Here is a 25,009-nt window from a genome sequence, read left to right on the forward strand (position 1 = left end):
ACCTGAGCATCCCTGAAGGGTCTTCACATAGATATGAAGACAGTTCATTCATCAGAGGAAGATGACAGACTTGTATTTAAACAAGGTCAAGAAATAATGCTTTCACTTTTTTTAATTTTAGATTGAGACAAAAAAAAATTTCTGTTAACTCTAGAAGATTCATGAAAAGATTAAAGGAACTAAAAAAGAAAAGACAATACAAGGTGAACAGACCATAACTTTATTGGAGATATACTCAGCTACAATTATTACAAAAAACTATTAAAGGTAATTGTGATCCATAAGGTGCAGATTGCAAATTTCTGCAGCAAGATTACAGTATGAATGAATTACATTTTATGTCCCTTAAAGACAGCTGCAGCATGTGATGGTAAATATTTTATTGTCCATCAAATTATATTTGTTATTCATTCTACTTGATTTTAACCATCTTTTCAGTCAAACTATTTACAATAAAAATGCCTGCAATTCCCAATTATTTTCCACAAACATTTTTCTCTCTAACTTGCTGCTGCAGTATATTCTGAGTGCATCTACAAAGCAATTAAAGTAGTCTGTGGTTGCCATTCAAATAAAAGAGGGAAAAAACCCGAGGAGTTTATTGGATAAAATTTATTTTTAAGAAATGTAGTTAGCTTTGATAAAAGTTAATTTTAACTGCTAGTGGAGTATACTACAATGACCTCTAGATATTTGCTAACATAATTCAGATTGAGTTACAAAGTTACAGCTGATATTTAGATTACATTTCATGGTCACGAACTGTAGTGTTTTTAGTTTTAAACCTAGTAGGAAGGTAAAGAAATCAGCTTCTTGAAAATCAGAGCATTTGGAAAAGGATCAATGTCAGTAAGTACCAAAAATCAAAATCCTTCTCACTTTACTCATATAAAAAATACAGAGATTTCCAAAAGAATGTTTTTGCAGAGAATCCCACCTAAAGCATATAAACCCAGAATACTGTCAGACAGAAGCAAGTGTAGCATCACAGCAGATCTCAACACTATTTATCACTTTCAGATTATGGATGCTGCTGTGACTTGGGAAACAAAGATTTCATTTTCTACACAGATAAATGCATGTAGCATAGTTATCTCATATGCAGTAACATAACCCCCCCATTTTCCAGTTTATAGTTCTGTATTTACTTACAAGGAGAAGAATCCAAACTCTACTATATATATATATATATCATACATCATCCCTGGGCCAACACTGTATTTCTCCCCAGCACTGCAACCAGTCTGAATTCTTCCCTAAGTTCTGTACTCTGCAGTCACAACACATTCTATAACGAGACTAAAAATTAACAGGCTTTTTCTGTACGGACTTTAGCAGCATCAAGCTGAACAAACACTTCAGAAGTCGCTACTGGACACTCGATATTCAGACAGAGCAGAGATTCAATTGAGGTTGACCAAATTCTAAGGACCATCTTCTTGCAGAAACTACGCTATATGCATAATATGTTGGTTTGTTCAGAGATAATTACTGGAGTGTCAGAGGTCATTCTAATGTTAATTACTTCACATAACAGTAAAATGATGTAGTAAAAAAAACAATAGCTTTAAAATACAACCAAGAGTTGTCACACTCCTTTGTCGTATTTACCCACATACAGTAAAAATGCCACAGACATTGCAAATGACCTATTTAAGTTGTGCAAGTAAATGACACATTGCAGGCATATAATTATCTTTTTCAAATTCAGTAAATCAGAACAGCAGCAAGGCCAAACCACATTTTTCCTCTCTGTTAAGCATTTTTTCCTTGAAATGAGGTAAAGCATGGTACCAAGTGCAATGCTTATTTGTGCTACATGAACAGAACAGCGCAAAAAAAAAAGCCATAAAAATAAAAACGCAGCATAGTTAGGAGGACTGTTTAAAGTACAGTATAACAGGACTTAGATAAAAAACAAAACAAAACAAAAAAACAAGGTTCATGCCAACTAACCCCCACACTATTTTTAAGATGAGCCTGTGTGGCCGTGTGGTTGCTTTTGAAGATGGGTTGCAACAGTCTGCGTACACTTGTGCTTACAGCATGTCAAGTGATCTCCATCCCAACCTTCAAATGATCAGATTTAGGTCTTTAATAGCATACACTGTCCGATATCAAAATCATATCAACTGAAGGGTAAAACACACAGATGTATAACATGGAAACTACTATGATTTTTCTATCTCAAAGGATATAAAATATTTCAATGAGGTCACACTGGAAAACATTACGGCATTTAAAACTCATTTAAAAACGCATCAGCAGCAGAAACTACTTTATAGTCAGCCACTACACATTTCAGATTTCCAATTCATAGGCTTTGTCTAGTAACAAAGTGATCATTAAACTGTTCTGAAATACAGAGCAAACTTGGTTCAGTTTCTTTGCAGACACTCTGTACCACATTACTGCTAACAATCACCTGAAACCCCTGAGAATCTATAGCCTTGAAACAGTCAGTAAGAAATCGTAAGCATTCAAAGCCTAACCTTAATTCTTTTGTAACGCAGTTAAAACTACTTAACGCTTCATAGATGGTCTGATCAATCTGATGAGAAATGCAGAATTGCCAACTTCCACGATCATGTATTTTCTCTAAGAAAATTTACTCCTAGCCTAAAGGAAGAGCTATAACTTAAATTGGTAATCCATTTTCTTCTATAAAAAGGCTACCTCAAAGCAATTTACCTTTGAAAATTTAGACTGCTCCATCTCATTTACATCTTTTTTTTTATACACACCAAGACTTGCGGGTCTTGTAATTTCATGTTACATTTTCATTACTGAAGTAACAAAGAAATGCAAGAACTGTTTTGCAAGCTACTATTTTAATTCTCATTCTGCTTACTATAATAATGTTCTTTTCAAATATAAGAATAGGCCTTCTTGCAGAATTCAGAAAAAAAAGACTGAGATAGAAAATACATGAACTTTTGAAAACTGTATTTCAGAAAAGCTTAATGCCTACCCCTTGCCACTAAGGCTTTTTTCTTTTGTTGTTAAGAAAGCAAGAGCTGACAGCTTTTGTTTTGTTTTAGTGTGCATTTTGTGAGGAAAGGAATAGGGTTTAAAAGCAGGAAATACAGTATTTATCTGTAATTTAATACATAAGACACAGCATCAAGTTCAAACTATTGTGCTGGAAAATGTTAAAACACCTTGCTCTGCTTTCTCAAACTTCAAGCATAATTAACAGGGCAAAATTGCAGCAAACCTCTACTGATATTGGTGGGAATACAAGACCCACAGCTTTTTAAAAAGGTAAATTAAGAGGTATTATAGTTACAGTGCAAAAATTAAATTTTCAAGCATAATATATAAACATAGCACCAAAACAGAAAAAACAATGCATGCAAAAAAAGAAGAAAAAAAGAAAAGAAAAAAAGAACTGAGGTATTTAAGTGAAGAGTGCCTACATAAATCTAATTAAAGAAGTATAGGCAAAGCCTAAAAAATAAATGTATGATTTTCCCCCCTTCCCCAGTAGATCAAAACATCAATGAGCTAGTTTCTCTAAATTAAGGACCTAAATCACAGATGTATCAAAAGTACGGCAGTTATCTCAAACATCAACTTTCACGTTATTTAACAGCACAGCTTTGGTAGGTGAAATATGCATGCAACTCTGAAAAGTACAGTAAGAAATTTACGTGGAAACATTTCTAAGTGTAAAGGTGCTCTGTTTGTTAAATACGTAACCAATTGACTATAAAATCTGCAGCATATTTTAGGTGTGATATGTCTAAGGTTATTTTGTTAGAATGACAGCTTGCACTGTACAATTATTCATTACTGTTTCCAGTACTGGAACTATCTAGCTTGCAGGTTTGTGTAAAACTGGAATTTTAGCCAAAGACCATATTTTGCTTATGGTATAAAAAAATCTGTAGACTAACCACCTCCTCAGAATTGTTAAAAATAACCTAATTACATATATATGAATACGATTTCTATTATTATCCTGTAATAACTCACAGCTATAGTAATGAGTTGTACTGTAAATATAGAGCTGTATCATTGTAAAATGCATAATAAAATGACGGGAATGTAAAATAGTTTGTTCCAAAAAAGATCAGAAATTAAAGGTTATTAATGAGGGTTTATTTATTTTTAAGGCAAGAACCTTTTTTTTTTTTTTCTTTTTTTTTTAATGCAAGACTATGTGGCATAAGGAAATTGAAGTCTCATTCTACCAGTATGCCAGCCATTTCAATTAAAATCTGTCCCTAACAAATAAGTGCAATAATGATTGGGAATGCCATCTTAATGTAAAAAGATGACATGTAGGAGAAAAAAAAACAAACGAGAATACTGGCACACTTATTCTTTCTTATACCCAATCATCCAGTACAGTTTATCAACTGCTTTATGACTGGCACTAGTGCACAGATTGAAGAATTTCAAGATTACTATATATACATCTAGCAACTGCAATAGGCATAAGCTCCCTGGCCTTCTAACACTAAGCAAAGCTGTACTGACAATAAAAGTAAACCAAAAAGACCTGACAACAATTATTCTGAACACTTGCTAAATGTCATCATTAAAGCACTCTTGTGATTAAACAAAGCAGAAGTGAGGAAAGAAGACAAGATTGTGTTTGCGCAAAAAACTATAACTACAATTAGTTCCAAAATTTTATACATGTTAAATGTTTTGTTATCTATTCTGTTATCAAACAAACTTTAAATTCTGTCTTCCAATTTGTTCCTCTCAACATCAACATTTTAAAAAATTTGCTTTATTCATATGCGTTTTTCCCCATTTTATTTATTTTAAGAGGAGTCTCAGCTGTTTGGGACCTGAGGTTGATTTGCTTTGAGGCTTCGTAGTGCTCTTCTTGCAGCTGCAGATTTGGCAATCCTGTAGCTTCTGCCAACACCTTTAAACTTTCCCTTTCCTACAACTTCCACAGTTACTCTGACCTTTCCATCGTAAGTTCTTTCTGCAGGACTGCAAAAATATACACAGTAATTACTTACTTACTGTCTAGGCACGTTAATGTGAAATATTGATATTCTCTTTTCTACAGCAGTAAAAGCAGTGAAGTTAAACAGAAATCACTACTTTTTTCAGAAAACTTACAAAAACAAATACAAAAATAACCTTAACTTTTTGGTGCAAAAGGAATTAAAAATCATTCATGACTTTTAAAAACATTCTCTGTAGTTCATAAGTACATCTTAAGAATATTTTAGGATGGTTTGTTCTGAAGAAAGTGTTGTCTTACCTAAATTTGGCCGTCTCTGGCTCCATCTCAAGCAGCTCTCGCACTGGGGAACGGGGCACATTAGCAGAAAATTTTTCTATTAAAAAGTAAAAAATAAAAATAAAAATTGACCTTTGTTCTCTTCAAAGCAGATGGCACTTTATTATTTATTTCAGAAAGCTGACTATACCTATTAATGGCCTCATCATTGGATAGTACACTTGCCAAACCATTTCCAAAGACATTCCACTATCCATATAAATGGCACCAGCAAGGGACTCAAATATATCCCCCATGGCCTTTGGTACTTCAATGTCTTCCTCCTTTTCTTCATCTTCTTCAGATCTTCTGAGCTGTTTGCAATTAAAAAAAAAAAACAACAAAAACAAGGTGGGGGAAAAGAGAGAGGCAGAGGGTGAGAAAAGAGAGACATTTGCTTCTTTTAAAATAAAACAATGATATTCAGAAATGTAAGTTCTCTTATATCCTACCCTGAGCTGCTTCCTTTATGCTTATTTTCATTGACAGCTTTCCGCAGTGAAATTATTCTTTTATCCCCCAATGAAACCAAGTTGCTGGATATATCATTTTTCAAATGTGGAAAAAAAAAAGTCCCCAAACACCATTGCTTAGAGGACTTAACATGCTTTGTGCATTCCTCCTGTAATAATTCTGTAGCATGTCACCATGGGTCTGTTTTTTCCAATAAGAAACAGACTCGGTTCTATCAATCAATAGTCAAAAGCTACTCATAACAAAGGAAGACTTCATACATTAAAGACCTCCTAGAAGGAGGCTTTAAAATCTTTAAGTCAAGCCTGTGGATGAAAGTCAGATGCACCACTTCTTACTTCGTTTACCCAGAAGACCATGCATAAAAGCAGCATTAGTAAAGTAATCTGCCATTAACTGATAACCATCAACATTAGACTGAGCTAACAGGTACGCTTAGGTATTTTTTAAACATAGCAGGCAGTGGTTTTTTTGCTACTGCACTAATTTAAGTCCAAAGTAAATTATTATTAAAACTAAACTTATGGCGTCTGTCTTGCAGATCTTGAGTTAACCCACTCCTTAATTACAAATATTTCAAATATATATAATTTGTATTCATTTTAGTGCAAGTAAAGTAATACAAGACAAATAAATGTTTTGGAATATTACTGTCCTAATGAGAAATATATTTTTGTCTTTTCCTCAGCAGGCAGCCCCTATTTCGGGTTTAAGATGCAATTCAGATCTCTTAACAGTCACTACAATGCTTCATAAGCTAGTCCCTTCTAAAACATTTCTCCCTAAAATAAATCAAACAGTAAGTCAAACCTGATGCGTACATCCTCTGAAATGGAACTATGATGATTAAAAAAAATAATGAACTGTGTTCTGAAGAGTGTATTTCTTATCAAGTTCAAACTAGAACACTTTAGAATTATACAGTACTTAAATAGCAGAAGGAGAGAGAAATTAAGATCAATAAGGCAAGGAGCAACAGATGTTTCAGGAGTGAGAATTTAAAAAAGCAAAGCAGATGATGTGGAGACACACATGGAAACCAGTATAGCTGGCATGGACTGCAGAAACAAAGACTCTGTGCATTAACTGTGATGAAATAAGAGTTTCAGTAATTCAGTGCCAGACCAAGATAGGGAGCAGGCATGGGGAGAGTGAAACAAGAATTTTATTTGAAACAGCTATCTCACAATTTGGTTGCAACTTGGATCGAAGTTTCTAGACCATCTTTTTGCACACCAGCAAAAACTGAACAAAGCTAAAAATCACTATTATGAACTCTTGATATTCTAACCTCTTTACTCGTATTGTGAAGAACATAGATAATTGTTTCTCATCAGAAAGCTAAACTCTTATCTAAATTTCAATAAAAATTTTCTTATTCTTTTCTTAGTTTTCTCAGCCTTCCCATAAAACACATGGATTTCACTCTCTAGCAGATGCAAGGGCTGTAAACACATAAGTAACTGAAGGCTTTTGATTCCTGAGCTTTAAATTGTCTATCAAAAAGAAGAAATTACTTAAGTCAAGGACAACATGTTTATTTAGAGCAAGAATATTCTCAGAATATTTTCTAAGTTAGTAATTGTTTTTCAGAAGACAAACTAATAGGAAAATCTACTAGATATTATTTTTTAAAAAGGATTACAAGAAAGTCTATCTCTTGAAAGACCCTAGTTAAAATTTCACCCAGCAGGCCCTTGCACTCATATGTTTTCTGAGATGCTTATCTAAATGAGACAGGTTTAGTCCATTCTTCAGTAAAGAATGTTCATTTACATTTATTTCAAGTATTTATATTTAATTCAAATATTTCATTTACATTCATTACATATCTCAAATATGATTAGTTTGCAAGTCTTCAGCTAAACTCTTTTTCAAGTGGTTTATTTAAATGATGCCTGTGTTTCCTTGTCTAGCAGCTCTAAAGCTTCTAGGAGCATTTCAAATGTTCTTGTGCAGAGTGCAGTGACACCTGCTCCAGCAAAAGTCATCCAGAAAAAAAACAGTGAACATTTTTTACGGTGTGCTACATTAAATAATCCCAATATTTTGCCAAGCTAGTACTGTTTTTGGTGTCGTGTGGATAGACTATCTTGAGTCAGCACTGTGTGACTTAATGCTTATTCAGTACAGTAAGCTTCCAATCAGAGAAGCAAGTTAGGAAAAGCACAGGGAAAAAAAAACTGTGAACAACACAAAGGTGAAAGAGTGAGAGAAATCAACTGTCACTGAAAAAATCTATAGGCAAAACTGGTCTCAATTTATTTTTCTGATGTTTTTACTCACTCTATACTTCCTGAATATTGTATTTTGCTCCACATATTGTATGCTTTACTACTGAGAGCCACCTGCTTCTTTGGCTGCTTTGTGCTTAAGACTAAAACATTACAAAAATGTGCATCACGATAAGAAATCTAACATGCTACAAATCAGATACTGAAAACATTTTCTTTCTTTTCTATCACCACTAACCTCGGAATCCATTCCTTGCATTTCATTCTTTTCCATTTGAAACTGCACAAAGTCATCAATAACATGAAACAGTTCAGGAGAGACAGCTTTGAAGTACTTGTGGTAGTCATACTTTACAGCTAGCGATGCAAAAATGGTGTTATTGACTAGAGCAGATCGCAGGTCAGTAAGAACTCCTGGTGAGTGTTGCCGTGGGTCTTCATAAAGGTGCTTGGTTATGAGGTAGTCCAAAATTGCATCTCCCAGGAATTCTAAGCGCTGGTAACAATCTTAAAGCATTGGAAATAAAAAGAAGGTACAACAACACAATTAAAGTTTAACACACACATTCTTTCCAGGCCATTCTGGAAAGGAGATTTGGTACACTGCCGTATAAATTCCACAAAGTAACCAATGTTCAGAGGGAAGAGCAAGCATGCTTTAAAACAGGTATCTTTGTCCTTAAAAAGATTGCTGGTAAATTATAATAAGAAAAAAACAGTTTTATCTAATAACATACTCTTGATCCAAATGTTAATTTGTCAAGGCTAGCAAAACACTTGTATATAATCAATTAATGCTTATGTTCAAAGTCATCCTATTCTGCTGAGAAAAGTGTACAAATCTGAAAGGGATGACAACGAATGCTGTAAATATGAATTTAAAAAGCCAATTCGTTAAAAGTGGGGTGAGATACGATGAGCTTTGTTTTTTCTTCTTTTTTTTTAATGTAATTTGCCACACAATTCTTGAAACACATTGAACTAAGATTCCCATTCAGAATGAGTTCACTTACACTGAGAAATGACATCAGCATATCTTCGTTGTTTGGATAACTGACAAGGCAGATGGGAAAGGAGAGCTATGGAGATCTATTTTTACAATATAAATAAAACCACCACCACCACCAAAATGATCTTGAAAAGCAAACAGGAACAGGTGGGAAGAGTAGGAAGACAAAACTGCTACAACAGTAACTTGACAGTGAAATGGCTAGCGGGAAGATTGACCTTGCTATCTAAAATAGCAAGATCTCAACTAATGCCCCTGAAGAAAAACCCAAACACTTAGCTGTTACAGCAATTCTAAATTATCTTATATGGTAAAGAGAAGGGAATCAAAAGTTCCTGCTACAAGCAAAGTAATTTCATCTACTTGCTATGCCTCAATATTTCTCCTTGATAGTATATAAAAAGGAATAATCTACATTTTATAAGCTTTGTGAAATTTCTATCAAAAGTAAGAATGTACTATCTCAAACAGAAAACTAAAGGAACATTTCAGTGTTTCTTCAGTGTTTCACACTATTTCTCAATGTACTAGCTTTTCAAAATGACTGATTTCTTTAATTAAGGAAATGATTTCTTATTTCTTGGACTAAGGAACCAATTCACTATGGGGGAAAAATTTAGACAAAGCAAAAGTAGTTGAAGAATACTACAGATTTAGTCTGCTGTTAGACCATGTACAGGAACAGTAAGCAATTGACCTGAAATTAATATTTAGTTGGATTTAGTAAACTACTTCAAACTTCTACATTAAACATTTACTCAATAAAATATCTGAACTTAAATTAAGCCTTCAAAATTCCAACTTAAAACTGAAGTCTCTATAAATGTTGTATAATCTACTTTTAGTCTTAGATATATACTCAAAGAATAACATGTTTAGGATTAAATTATGTGACAATTTGCTAAAATATTTGGAAAACACGATCAGCACTTTCAGATTTTCTGCAATTACATATGAATTTAACACAGCTAACTGAAAACCTAACATTAGTCACGTGCATTAACAACAGAGTCTCAAATATGCATCCTGAATCTCCATCAATTAAAAAACTATGAAAAATCATTAAGATATAGCTTCAACAAGTATCTCCCTTCTAAATCAGGGCAAGATACTGTTTTATAACAATTTTTATCTAGAGACTACTGACTTCTTAAAATAGTACATCAGATGTGAAAAAAAAAAAAAAGGAATACAATATATGGGAATACAAAAAACTCTCTCTCATATTTATTATACAAGAAAAAACACTTTTCTTTAAGATAACTTACCAGTAATGGTATTATAATGGTATGAGGCATGAGTAAATGCCTGAAGAAGATACGCCTTGTTCTTAAAACTGTAATTAATTTTCTTCTCAAAGTTTTCAAAACCAGAAATAAGGTGATTCAGGGTTTTTTCAGCATCTGGGTGATCAAACATACACCTTGGTGGGATCTTCAAACAACCATACTCCAGGTCTTTATAAAGAGAAGGCTCTGAATTAAGTATACAAGCAGAAACGGAGTTTGGTGAAAGATTCTTCTGCTCACTGTTACAGTTCTCTCCGGTTGCACACAGAGTGCTTTCCCAATCAGTCTTTTTAATTACAGGGAGCACCTTCAGCCCCAGTGAACACAGAAAAAGCTGAGCAGCTCTTTCACCACAGCTGGTTAGATAGCAGCCCAACAGGGCTTCCACACAGTCTGCAATGCTTTTGTCAGCAATACACTGCTCTGTATGCAAATCATATGAGATAGACTGTTTTCCTGCATCGACACCACAGTTTTCTTCTGATGGATTCCAGAAGCCGACTACAAAATCATCCTCTTCAACAGCCTTGCTAGGATCCAGATAGCACATAGCATCCCAAGAACTATAGTCAAAATCATCAAAATCTGATGAAAACGGAACGTTACCCAGGGATGACTTTTTGGGTGCCTTCCATTCATAATTTGAATCAGTGGTTGAAAAGTGAGAGAGAGAAATTTTCTTCACAAAAGCCCCCGATCCCATTAACATACTATCTATGAATTTGATATGCTCTTGATCGTACTCCAAAAAATCATCTTCAAAGTCTGTTTCTTCCTTGGGCAATCTCCACATTAGGTCTTCATCCTCTTCATCGTCATCATCATAGTCAAGTTTACCATTAGCCAACAAATTCTCCTTTGTCTGTGAAAGAACACAAAAAAACCCAACATGCTACTGAAGAGGAAAATATGATTTTATTCCAGAATTATCATAAGAATTGGATATGAGTAGTATCTGCTAATAAGCCTGACTTTTTTAGTTAATAGCATATTGTCTACTCAGGTACACAATACAACCTCAATTAACACTAGCATTCTAAGTCTAGAATAATTATCTTGGAATACAGTGCTAAAGGTTAAATAATAAAGGTTTTGTATGTTTTACATACAACACATGCTATGTTTCACAAGAACTCATGCTGATATGTTTATTCATTGCACATGAAACTGATTTAAAAAAACAACACTAAGTGCATTATTTGTATGTTGAAGAAAACTAAAGAACCACTTAGACTTTAGCACTTCAATAGTCATTGTGTGAATCAGCAAAATATATTTATTTGTGCTCTCAAATACAGTTAAGTTGCAAATAACGTGTAGTCTACTCAGCAAGCTAATTAAAAGTTTAGTCAATCAGCGTAGTTGATTCTTACAGACCAAAAGAGGAGTCTAATAGAGATTGGAAAGAATTAAATGAATGTGTGGGAGACTGTCCTGACTGTCTGTGTTAGGAATTCAGTAAGTGATCTGCTTAGAAGCAGAAGAAAACCAAATTAATAACATTTCATTTTAACACATATGAAACCTCCCCAGCTTCTCAAATGTTTTGCATCACCAAGATTTCAATAGAGAATGTTTAAGAATGGAAAAGCACATAAATGACAGTTATGCAATATAGATTTTTTTTTTTGATACTGAACAGCAACCTATACATTAAATCATGATGTAGGACAATGATACAATGGGAACCAGTATTAATCCTATCCTTTAGATAGGTATTTTTTTTTTTTTTCAGACTATACCCATAACCTTGTCTAATTAAAAGTTGCATTTGTCACCATTTTTAATACATTATTACATATCCACAACAATAAAAGTAATGATGCCTCATATCTTTCCCCTCCTCACATGGAACAAATCGGTGTACACTGAAATAAATTGTAAATTGAACACAGATACGTCCAAGCAATACGATGCTGTACAATTTGCTGTGGCCCCAGTCCAGGAAAGCACTTTAACATATTAACTAAATGCATAAGTAGCCGTCCTTATATCAAAAGGACTATTCAGAGGCTCAACCCAACATCACTGATGTCGATGGGAATTCTGCCACTGAATGTGATCGGAGCAAGATCAGATTCAAAGTGCTTTTCTGGATTGGGTCTTGAAAGCCAACACTATTTTGAATCAAGTGAAACAGCCTAAATCTGCCCTCAATCTATGTATGGTATGCTGTAGTCTCAGCTATCTAATCTTGCAAATCTGTGAACCAGATGCTAAAACTGGGGAGCCCTCTATTTGGGCCAAATGTACAAGTTCTTAGAGCTGTGGATGTGCAGCTGTAGTGACCAGAAAGCCCCTGAAACCATCCACTGACCAATTGGATCATGACCTTCTTCCTCAACACAATGTGACAGCCCCAGGTCTAGGAAAGGTGAAGGAAGGGAGAGGGAATGACTATAGAAATTCATGGCCCAGCTATTTTCTATCAAAAAAATTCTGCTGTTATAATTACCCATTTCACATGCCCAAAGCAGGGATTTCACTAACTTTAATTATTCAGTGAAAATTGCAGAAATTTGTTAAGTACGTATTCTAGAAACTAGTAGCAGCATAAGTTTTCTAACCACCTAGAACTGAGCTGATTTTTTTTTTCTTATCAAATATCACTTGTCCCACCTGCCACTAAAATAAAAATGAGAAGCATTCGTTTTTAAGAGTTCAGTGACAGTCCTTGTAAATATTTTAAAAATGATACATTGCATTTTTGCTGTAATTTCATTCACAAATTAAATAACTTGAAGAAACAGGACAGCTAAGTAACCTACCCTAACACTGCCTGCGTATTGCCTCTCACATTACAAAAACAGAAAATGAAAAATTAAGTGATGAGTATACTCAGTAGCTAAACGAGTCAGGATATAATTCTGACAGTTATGTTTTTTCATTATTAAAAAGCATTTCAAAAATAATAAAAAATTAACCCCAGAAGAGAATTTTTTTTCTTAGAGAACATAAAATTAACTTTGAATAAGTCAAGGCCACAAGCTAAATAAAACTACGTGTTTTTTTTCTTGCTGTTTGGAAATCAGCTATTTGATAAAATAACAGATCATTCTGCTACAGGAAAGATCTTAATGCTTGCCAACACAATAATACCAACATTTGATTAGGATGTTTCAACAATAACTTGTCATAATGAAATGAGATTTCTAGATCCATAGATAAACAATAAAATTTAAATCTAAGATAACAGAAAATCTAATTCACCACTTGGCATAAAAAAACCTCCTTATTTCGGTCTGAAATTGATAATTTTATTTAAACAAATAGTGAAAGAGGAAGAGGCCACTGAAAAGCTATGGAGAACTGAGAGCTTTTTAAAAGTAATGATTATTGCCTATCCCAACTGTACTATTTTATTTTTAGAAAGGTAAAACAGTAAGTCTCTTTGAAATGAAATCTTGGCACAATACAGAACCACAATAATCAAGTTGTTTTATTCTGCAATAAATATTTATTTGCACAGTACATCTACCTAACAGCCCTCTCATATGCCCTCTGGTGGTTCTTCAATCTGAGTGTGGTCTTCGAATTGGAAAAAAAAAATAAATCCCTACACTCCCTCCTAACCTCCAAATTATTTTCAAGCACCTAAAAATTAAACCACTGTCTGCTGTAATCAGTGGTGTTTCCTAAACATCCACTTCTACTCTTGACATAAAATGAGTTAAATCAGAAAATAATTTACTTCTTCATTAAGATTTGCCATTCTGAAGTTTTTAGCAATAGGCACTAAGAAGTGTCTGCATTTTATTTTTGGATGAAGAGTAATTCTCAGCCATCCTCGCTTTCTAGCTAACAGCAAGCAGTATTTTCTCAAGCCAGCTGTAAACTTCATTCTCCAAACCACTATGAAAAATAACAACACCTCATATATTCTATAAAGGGAAAAACATTTATTAAAAAGCAGACAAAATTTCTTCTGCATACAAATGTTACAGCAAAACCAATAATGATAATTCAGTTTAAAATTTCCAGGAGAAACTTCAGACCAAGTAAACTCAGGAGAGTACCTTAACTAAAGCAAAAAAGCTTTTCTTTCCTGCTTTTCTATTAGTACATATTGGATGATGTTCAACAAATTTCCTTAGTTCTATTCGGGCTCCATTCGGGATCAGCTTGCTCATTTTCCTTAAATTATGGTTAAGTTTTAGATAGAAATGAGAAAAATAAATGGATTGTCTTTTTTTTTTTTTTTTCCAAAATGTAGCAAAATATGTAAGGGACAGGAGAAGGAAGGAGTTAGAGGATACTGATCACAGTCATTAAAGTATTCTGACAGATGCAGATAATTATTCATCAACATTGTTAAATGAATTCTTACCGTTTCATCTTTCTCCCATTTATCAGTGTTGCTCTTGTCCTGGTTTACTATGTAACCAGGAGGAAGCCAGTTGACAGGGGGATCAAAAATCGATACCACCATTCGACTAGGCAGTCCTTTCTTTTTTCCAAGGCGATACAAGTTACAGTTGCTGACCTTCAGGAAAAATACTTTGATAAATCTCTGGACATGCATTTATAGAAGAAAAGGTTAATACATGAAGGACCAAAACGATTTTATGAGGTCAGGTCTGATTTTCTACCATCGTGCATTTCCTTTAGATCTCTAAAGAGTGTTCGGATTTCTTAACATAGTGCAACCAATTCACAGCATAGCAGAGATTTATTTATTTAAGTTAAAGATATTAGGTGTGACAATTTCAGCTCAATCTCTTAGATTAAGTTCTCTTTGCAAAGTAAAATTACTACTAATTTTAGAATAACAGTAAATATAGCCTGGACAAGCGTCATTAATTACCAGTATTAACAATCAACATTCAAGCTAGATTTGGAATGAAAAATGATTACTATTATGGGTAGATTGACCTAAGCTTTAGCAATAGAAAATGTTAAAACACTTCCACATAAAAAATCTTAAATTATAATCCAGATGTTATTCTGATAGACTCGAAAGCTTTTAAAATATTTTAAAACGAAAAGAAAAACACACACAAGCATTAAGAGTTTCTTTTACTTTAGAACTACCTACTTCTGACCTTCATTTCTTATTTTAAGCACAACTTCCACATTTCTTTTTCAAGTCTTGAAATCTGAACTCAAATACCAATTGCATTCACAGAATGGCCTGAGTTGAAAAGGACCACAGTGATCATCCAGTTTCAATCCACCTGCCACAGGCAGGGTTGCCAACCACCAGACCAGGCTGCCCAGAGCCACATTCAGCCTGGCCTTGAATGCCTCCAGGGACGGGGCATCCACGACTTCCTTGGGCAACCTGTTCCAGTGTGTCGCCACCCTCCAAGTGAAAAACTTCCTCCTATTATCTAACCTAAACCTTCCCTGTCTCAGTTTAAAACCATTCCCCCTTGTTCTATCAGTATCAACCCATGTAAACAGCTGTTCCCCCTCCTGGTTATGCATTCGCTTCAAGTACTGGAAGGCCACAATGAGGTCTCCCCAGAGCCTTCTCTTTTCCAAGCTAAACAAGCCCAGTTCCCTCACTCTTTCTTAATAGGAGAGGTGCTCCAGCCCTCTGATCATTTTAGTAGCCCTCCTCTGGACCCACTCCAAGAGCTCCACATCTTTTATTTGAAGTTATTTAGCCTTCCTCGTTTTCCAAGACTAGACTACTCTGTCATTTAATCCTCAGTGATGCATTTTATTAGAAGTAGTCAATCAAATTCTCAACATTAAATTTAAGTTATGTTACATGGAAAAAACAATTATGACTCTAGAATTCTAAAACTGTAACAGCAGAAGTGAAGACTTTGCTCACTAACATTTACATTAACATACTTTTATAATTTTTTTATTTAACAATTTTATATAATTTGTTGTTTGTTTCATTTTTAGTATTCCTGTAAGATCATGCAAAAAGCTTTTTTTTTTGTGGAAGGCAACTCATTGTGGAAACAAATAAAAGGCCAGTAAAGCTACAGTCTAATGCTCTGTGCTGCAAACTCTTGAATCAAGTGCTCCCATTAAGAGTTTCTACTCTAAACAACTAAAAAGTTTGGTCCACAAAATATGTTCTCACTAACCCAGAACTTTCAGTTCAATTTATTAGCTGCTTTAGATTTAGAAACAAACTGTAAAAAAACAATTTCAATTACAGCTATAGTAGCATCAATTGCCTCATCTTGTGTTTTTATATATATATATATATACACACACACACATACATACATGCATATATATGTATATATACATACACACACGCAATACAACATATGTAATTACATATACATACAATATATGTAATTCATATTTATATAATATGCAATATTATATGTGATAGCATTGGATTGTTACTACTTACTTTTTTACTTCTCATGTATGACAGCCGTCCCTCGTGTGCATCAGGATAAGTGCAAAACAAGTACGTAGTGATGGCATGCTTTAAAAATGAATCACCAAGCATTTCTAGTCGCTCCAGATTAAATCCATCACTAGCATTTGAAAGAGTCAAAGCCTGAAGAATGAGACCAGGATTAGGACCAAGAGTTTTTGAGGAGTACCCACTGGAAGTGTTCTTTTCAGAATCCATTTTGTCTTTTGAAAGATTAAGAGCTGTCGAAGTACTGGTGGTCACTGTCATTTTGGGGCATCCATCTGAGGTAGATCTGTTAGCATTTCCATCAAGGTATTTATTACTCAGTAGAGTACATTCATTGCTGGGCTTGGGCTGGTTCTCACTGCTGTATAAATTCTGAATGGGATATGAGGTAGTTGGTTGTACAGGTATTTCCTGCCTGCAGTAATTCAGCTGATTTCCTTGGCAAAAGTCTCTGTTAACTAAATCACAATTGCCATTGGCAAGATTTTTATTATAAGAAACACCATTAATTGCTGCAAGTTCTGCTGAGACATCAATTTGGAGTTTACTGGGTGACTCATCAAGCAGTGTTCTGTAACTCACAGACATTTGGTCATGTTTTTCTGCAGAAGAGGTTCTATTAGCACCTTGATGTGCAGCATTTTCAGGGACTACAATTGTGCTGTGCTTACAGTAATTTTCATTCTCTACCAAAGAGGAGCTAGGTATAGAGATGAAAGATTTGCTGTCAATAGATTTTTTCCATCCGAAGTCCAGGTTAGGATATCTGTGAAGAGAACATGCTGACTTTGTTAAGAAGAAAAAAATATGATAGATAACTACATGCACATACTTGTTAAAAAAAAGTACTATTTTTCTGAAAAAAGTGAATTTAGATGCTGTGCTCACTATTTCTGATCAAGTCTTTAAATATCAGTTTCACTGAAAACATTGATTAACCTGAGTTAAACAGAGACTATCAATCTCCAATTCTCACAACAACAGTAAGTTTTTCCCTTGTTTTCAATAAAGTCAGATTTTAAACATATTTGAAAAAATACGTACCTGAAATCTGCAGGTAGTGATTTAACCCCTACACCAGCATCAATGGCTGTTTGAGCTCTTAGTTCCTCTGCTGTCAAAAGGCAGTGCAGGCGATACAGTATGCTGGGGAGGCAAACTGCTTTTCTCCACAAAGATGCTGGAATAGGATGTATAGCACATAGCTCAGGAACCAGTATCTGAGATGGGAAGAATATAATTTTATTTCTAAGGGTAGTTTCCAGGCTACTGTTAATGCAGACGCAACTTGAATTAATACTTGTATTTTACCTGCTTATTCTGCAGGCTTTCCCATTTTGCTTTCCTCTTCTCAGCACTGCTTAGTGGAAGTGCTTTCCCCTTCTGATTCAAATGGCGAGGAGTCAAAAGATTAAGTCTAAAATACATGTGAAAATAGTTTAATATAAGTATATAATGAATAAAACTTATTAGCTTACACTTTCTGAAGCGATGACTTGTTCACAGAATTCACCTGTAATGCATTATGAAATGAAGCAAAGCTACTTCTAGAAAAAAGAAAGAATACAAGGAACAGACTCAAGTTACAGTTGTATAACGTATGCAAGGTATCACTCAAGAAAAAAGACAGTATTTTGGAAAGCACAAACCTTCAACTTTATCACACAGAGGAAAAAAAATGACATTCTGTTGTCATATTTCAGGTATCATACAGAAACATGATTGTTGTTTACCTTGAAGATGTGTGGTCCACATCCAGCAGTGGCTGGTTGAGATTGGTCAGATCAAGATTATATTTTGTTTTATAATATTCAGCAAAAGTTTCATATTCAGGGGAAGGGAATTTACTGAGTGGAGTAAGATCAGTGTATACGTCAGCTACATAGAATCGATGAGGCTGATCAAAATTTCGATACCTAAAAAAAAAAGTTTAGCATGTTTTATCCTTAGAGTAAAGCCTGTGATGGTTTCTTAATGCTTGAATGTGATTAAGTGATAAACCACTAAATAACTCACTTTGGGGCTTTTATTTTCAAACACTAGTTAAGTAAATGAGTGATCTACAACTTCAAAATCAAATATATTGATAACAGTCTCAAGACTAATTCTGTGAATGCTGATTTCTTAATTCCAAACACCAATTAAACTTGATAACTTAGTTTTTTTTAATCTGGTTTCCTTTTTGTGCTAGAGTCAGTAAAATTCAGAGAATCAGAATTCTCATACAAAAAAATGTATTTTGTCCACACTGGTAAATAAGATTAAAATACAAAAATTCAAATACCTAATGTAGTAAATTCACCATAGCTTTCCAAAGGCAACATAATTATTTTAATAGAGGTACAATATTAGAAAACTGAAGTCAGGATTGAGAAACACCTTTTTGTGATGCTCACTGGATACTATGTGAAAATCCGAAATTCTTCACTGAAGAATATGTTATATAATTAAGCTTTTACAAAATTCCTTTTTCTTATTTTATTCAAAGCCATGCTTGTTTTGTAGAATGCCCAAATAATAGAAATACTTGCTACTCACCGTGGAATGATAACTGCATCCTGGTAATCTTCTAACTTGAAAATAAAAGGCATTTCTTTTGTATACTGTGTACTGGGAATGCCTGTACGTGCTTCAGACTTTTCAATGTCTTCCATAAATTTAAAGTCAATGTCCAAAGTGCTGGAGTCATCAACTTCAAAAAGAAAAACATATAAGTTATTCACAGGAGAGTTTTTCAGGAAGAGATTTTCTGACAAGTTGCAAATTACATTTTTTTTTTTCTTATTCAGTGTGCTTTCTTATTCTGTATTTCTACTGTACTTGTGATACATACATATACACACATATGTGTGTGATTATATACCCTAATTGAGTCAACTGAAATTTGCTGTAAATCAACTCATCACTAAGTTAAAACTTAGAATTGTGAATAAGAAATCAAAACAAAACTGACATAAGATTTCATACTACCACATATGGCATTATTTCAGCAGTTAATTTCTGAAATTTAAAATAAATACTAAAAAATGTTTTGCTTAATTAAAAGAATTAAAAGTCAATATTAAAAAAACACCTCTGTTCTTACCAACGTTAAGAGGTAGAACACAGTAGGCTGAATCAGCTTCTGTGGGTTTGAACTCTAGTGCAGGTTTCTCAAGACGAAGAATATGTGAGAAAATGTACTGGTGGAGTCGTGTTATCAGCTCAAGCATTTGCAAAGACAGAGTAAAACCAGATTTCTTAAGCTCAATAGATATTGTAACCTCTCCAGAGCGAGTATACACAGGAAAGTGAGGAATCTAAATATGGGAAGAGAAACAAACATAATCAAAAGGGAAAGATTCAAAATAGGATTCCTCTACAGAGCACTAGTTGTGTAGTTCAGACGTTTCTATGCAAAGACCCCTGCTAACACTTTGCTACCACAGTGCTAATGACAGAAGGTCTGCCAGCTGTTTGAAACAACACTCATGTCTTTTCCAAGGCTGGGGGCAGACCATACACCAATTGTCTAATATCCCAGCCTCTTTAAAGAGTAAGAAATAACTCCAGAGGTACCCTACCTACAACAGCCTAAATTGCTTAAGCTGGCATTCTCCAGCGACACATTACTACTTTAGCATTTGCATCAGAGATACTGCCTGTCTCACCTAACAGCAAACCAGATCAAGTGCTATTTAACATCTTTGCAGGCAACAAGTACAGTAGGATTGAGCGCACCCTCAGCAAATTTGCAGATGACAACAAGCTGAGTGGTGCAGTTGACATGCTAGAGAGAAGGGATGCTATTCAGAGAGACCTGGACAGGCTTGAGAGAGGGGCCATGCCAACCTCATGAAGTTCAACAAGGCCAAGTGCAAGGTCCTGCATCTGGATCAGGGCAATTCCAAGCACAAATGCAGGCTGGGCAGGAACAGAGTGTGCTGTTTTAAGCAGTGGTAGTTATCTTCAGTAATCACTTCTCTATACACCCTCTAAAAATTCTCATATTTAATAATAGGAATCCCATCCATGTGCTTCCATTAAAAGTGCTATAGATGGATCTACAATGTGGTTTCACTGTCACTTATTCACCATGAGTTTGGTATTTTTGTCACAAAAGACATTTTTAAGCCAGGATGGAATTTGAGAGTACTCACTTCAGGTAAGAGTGCAGTAACTAAATCATCTCATCTGCACTCTCACCACACAGAACTCCTCTCAGATGTAACTACAATTCACAGCTTTGTGTCAATTTCTTTTAGCACAGCATACTTCTGCTGCTGCAGCAATACTCAGAGGAGTACTGAAAGGGCTTGTTACTGTAGCTTTCCTAAAGATGAGGCAATACTTCAGGCCATCTCCCTAGCTGAAACTCCATTTCTATCATACCTTTGACAAAAAAAAAAAAAAAAAAAAGAACATTTGGAGCCACTGCAAAATAATAAAAAATGAAAATTTTTAATTTCAAAGCTTGTTTACAAGAGAACAGCTTGTTCTGTCACTAATGACAGAAAATAAAGTGATGACTGGATTAGATATAATATCACTTATTTTCCAAAGGTAGCTTGATATAAGCGTACTCATGCAGTACAGACCAGTTGGAAAGGACACAGAAAAGATCACAGATCACAGAATCGCAAGGTTGGAAACGACCTGCAAGATCATCTAGTTCAACCACCCTCCCATTCCTATTACTAAATTCCTACTCCTATTACACTCCCATTCCTATTACACACATGAAGTCTAACCATCTTTGAGGTCTAACTAAAAGTTAAAACATATTAAAGCTGTTATTCAAATGTCTCTTGCCTTTTATAGTCATTTCCAACTCTTCAGCCTGGAAAATGAGATTGTGAAGCATGTTAGATGAAAGAAAGTAGCTAAATTCATTACCTGAGGTATAGGTTTGGCTGTCAATATGCCAAAACATCTTGTTGTATCCTCAGGAGGATATAGCTTTCGTCTCCTAAAGTTGAGCTCATCAGGCAATGGAGTAGTTAACACCATTCCTATTACATACAGGTAACAGGGCTGATCAGGTTTGGGATAACTATCCCTCAAACATTCTGGAATCTAAAAATCATAAAATGGAAAAACATTAGCACAATTAAATCAGCAAAACTATTCTTTGAACAAGCCTCCTTATGCTTATTTGGTAAGGTACTACTAAAAACAAGGAATAAGAAAATTTAGACTTAGGTAAGCTCTTTCTTACACAAAAACATCTCATCAGCAACCTGGCCTGGAACTTAGGAACTCATGTCAAAGGAGAACAATGCAGCCAGATCTACCTGTTTGCTAAGGGAAATTAGCTCTACGTTACACAACTAACCTTCCACTGCATCCACTGTGTTAGAAACGGAAGTCTGACTGTACAGTACAGACATAACTTCACTATTAACACAACTAAGCTTTTGATGCCAATTTCTAAATTTAGCAAGTAAATCTGGAGCACTCTATGTCCAGCATCTTTCACTCTTAATACTAGAAGGAAAATAAATAAAGGGAGGAGGGAAGGAGACAGAAGCAACATACAAACTAGTAATTCAGCTTTCCTATAAGTTTGGCTGAATTTACATATTTATTAACACAAATTCTTTTCCCTAGATAAGCAGTTTTAAAACATCACTTTCTTTAAATACAATTTGAATTAAAAAAAAAAACAAAAAAAACAAAGTTTTATACACGGCCTGTGTTGCCCAGCATTACATTGTAAAAGTCTTCTATTAAAAGTATTCTATTATTATAGCTTGTAAATTTGAATGTTCTCAACAGCCAGGAGCATTTTTAACTCTGCTGCTCATATTTATCATAGAGCATCCCTTACTTTTGGTAGGAGTTCATTACTTTATGGATCTCAGAAAGTTATCCTTCTGCTTATCTAGAAATAAACTGCAATACATGTACGCATGGATTTTAAAGTTAGACTGTACCAAAACTAAGGCCTTGGCTTATTGGAAAATTACTCATAAGTTTAATAACTATATTAAACCCAAGAGGATCTTGTAGACCTTAAACATTTGCCAAAGCTTTTTTTCCAGATGTGAAAAGTTGGGACTGAAGTGAGGGAAAATATTCTCAGATTCTGTATTAAAAAACATAGCTGTGAAAGAATGATGCGTTACTTGACAAATCAGCCCCTCTGAATGAGACAGAATTTCGTCATGCATTTTACAAGTAGCCTTAATTCAGAAAAATCACTAGAGGGAAGGTGACTGAAATGCCTTCGTGGTGATAAGAAACACCTTGCAAAGTTTCAAGTGAATAAGTCTTGCAGGAAAAAAAAAAAGGTTTCCTAATCTTGTAATTCGCTCTATAATATTCTTTATGATGATGCAGTCTCCTTTACCGACCTTTCATAATAACCAATCATTTAAGCTATTATTGAATTTAGAGTACATGGAGGAAACCAAGAATGGAGTTCTTGCACAAAAACTACTACTCTGAGACTACATGCTGACGTTCTCGGATGTGACCAAGGGCTATAGGTTTCTTCATGAAATGCAAAGATTGTCAGAAGCGACTACCAGATACTACTGTTTGTTACCAATCCTATTCAAAGGACCACAAGGCAAAAATCAACAACTACAGGGGAAGGAGGCAGGTTCCTGAGTAGTCATAAGGTACTCTGACAAAACTTTCCTCCATTTTCCTCACAAATACCATAATAGTAATTTCAATCATACAATCTTAAGTAGCTGAAACCTGGTGTAACAAATTTATGCATAAGCTACTTAATGACACAGAAATATCAACTATCTCATGTGTACCTTTTAGTATTTTAGGAGTAATATTTAAAAGTAAAAATATTATAAGTATATTTGATACTCTAAGGGTTAAACAAAAAAATATGAAAATCTTTGTTGGAGCAATACAGTTACTGAATTAAGCCAAACATCTAAAAAACATTAAAAATAGTGTAAAGGAGCAATTTCTGCACTTGGTTAGTGGCTTGCACATAATTTTGACCTCCAAACATCTCCATCAATCTTCAATTATTTTCTAGAAAATCCGTAATTCTTCTATTGCTCTACTACATTTACCAGACACCTTAAGTATTTACAGATTATCAACAACAGATAATTCTTCCTTCCAGTTATGACAGTTTGTATGGGAACTGTTAGGTCATGGCCTGAACCAGATATTGAGTACCTGGTGAAGGGGTGTACCCAGCCCTGGGAGCACAAGTGGAAGCAACTGACCTGTGTGACCAGGAGTGGACCCAAGGTCTCATCTAATCTCATTCAAGGGCTGGCAGATGCAAGGGAAGAATTTCTACTTGGAGACCATATTCTCTGGGGTGTTTGGCAAGCCCTGGTCTTCAGAAAGGAGTAAGCAACTCCTTCTTTATGACCAGATTGTGACTGCTGCCTTTCTTGGGTTTAAAACAACTATATCTGCTGCCATCCTTACACCGTACTAGGAAAAACAGTTACCAGGTTTTGAAGAAACTGTACATTCTTTGAACTACAGGCAAGTTTCTATAACACATGCTCCCATAAGCTAATTTAGATAATAATGCAAGTTTCCATACAATCAAAACTATAAAAGTACAATTGTTACAAATTGAATTGTTCCAAAACATTCTTATCAGATAAGAATAAACATTAGCACTAAGCAATACTAACAGCTTTAGGGTAGCACTGTCGTCTTTTTGTAGAGCCGGGTCTTCCTGGCACACTGGTTTCTTCTTCATCATGTAAATCAAGCTCTTCCTCATATTTAACCGTTTCTTTTCCAACTGGCATCAAATGATCATCCAGTTCACCTAGGTATTGTGAAAGATTACAAATAAATAGCAATTAAAACAATCACACTCTCGCCTTGTCAAGGTCCATCCACATATGCTCAGGAAAACACCTGACCTGAGTTTTTAAATTTCACTTACTATTTCAAGGCTTCAAAAGTGAAATTTGGGAAAAGAATGATAAAGGTTATTTTTCTTAAGTATTTATTTTAAAATATAAAATATTACAACAAATGTTTTAATATAAAGTTAATAGCAAATGAAAAATTGAATTCTTTATGAAAATACCCAAGAAAATTCAACTGTCTGACCACAAAAAGCAAGCGGTAACTGAAATACTTGTCTAAAAAACACTCACATTAAGTTATAGCAACAAAGAAGGAACAGATAGATATTCATGTATCATTCTAAAATAGGAAATAATACTGTTAACTATGCAGTCAACACGGAGCTGGGCCACAGAAATATTATTCTGGATAAATTCACTGGTATGGATTCAGTCATCAAAAGGTGTGACTCATCAAAGTTTTTATTTAAAAGAAATGTAAATATTTTCGTATTGCATCAGAGCACTGATGGCATTCTCTAAAATATTTTGTAGTTAAGAATATGCTCCATTATGCCTATTAGAGACAAGACAGTTGAAATAATCCTGCAACATTATTTCTGGATCATGACTT

The 25,009-nt window shown here is 34.5% G+C and overlaps 1 protein-coding gene across 1 annotated transcript in view; it reads right to left on the reverse strand.

The window, feature by feature from the left end:
- Window positions 1-4,790: 4,790 nt before the first annotated feature.
- DICER1 (dicer 1, ribonuclease III) overlaps window positions 4,791-25,009 on the reverse strand; it is a gene marked incomplete at both ends in the record, with an annotated part of 36,246 nt that continues 16,027 nt past the window's right edge. The window contains 14 exons of the mRNA XM_079536717.1: window positions 4,791-4,956; window positions 5,234-5,309; window positions 5,403-5,565; window positions 8,198-8,466; window positions 10,237-11,119; window positions 14,585-14,740; window positions 16,583-17,366; window positions 17,645-17,820; window positions 17,912-18,017; window positions 18,334-18,516; window positions 19,139-19,292; window positions 19,686-19,899; window positions 21,476-21,655; window positions 24,211-24,350. Coding sequence (XP_079392843.1) covers window positions 4,791-4,956; window positions 5,234-5,309; window positions 5,403-5,565; window positions 8,198-8,466; window positions 10,237-11,119; window positions 14,585-14,740; window positions 16,583-17,366; window positions 17,645-17,820; window positions 17,912-18,017; window positions 18,334-18,516; window positions 19,139-19,292; window positions 19,686-19,899; window positions 21,476-21,655; window positions 24,211-24,350 — 3,650 coding nt within the window. The remainder of the gene's footprint in view (window positions 4,957-5,233; window positions 5,310-5,402; window positions 5,566-8,197; window positions 8,467-10,236; window positions 11,120-14,584; window positions 14,741-16,582; window positions 17,367-17,644; window positions 17,821-17,911; window positions 18,018-18,333; window positions 18,517-19,138; window positions 19,293-19,685; window positions 19,900-21,475; window positions 21,656-24,210; window positions 24,351-25,009) is intronic.

This window comes from Tetrao urogallus, assembly GCF_951394365.1.
Source record: "Tetrao urogallus genome assembly, chromosome: 6".
NCBI classification, from domain to species: Eukaryota; Metazoa; Chordata; class Aves; order Galliformes; family Phasianidae; genus Tetrao; species Tetrao urogallus.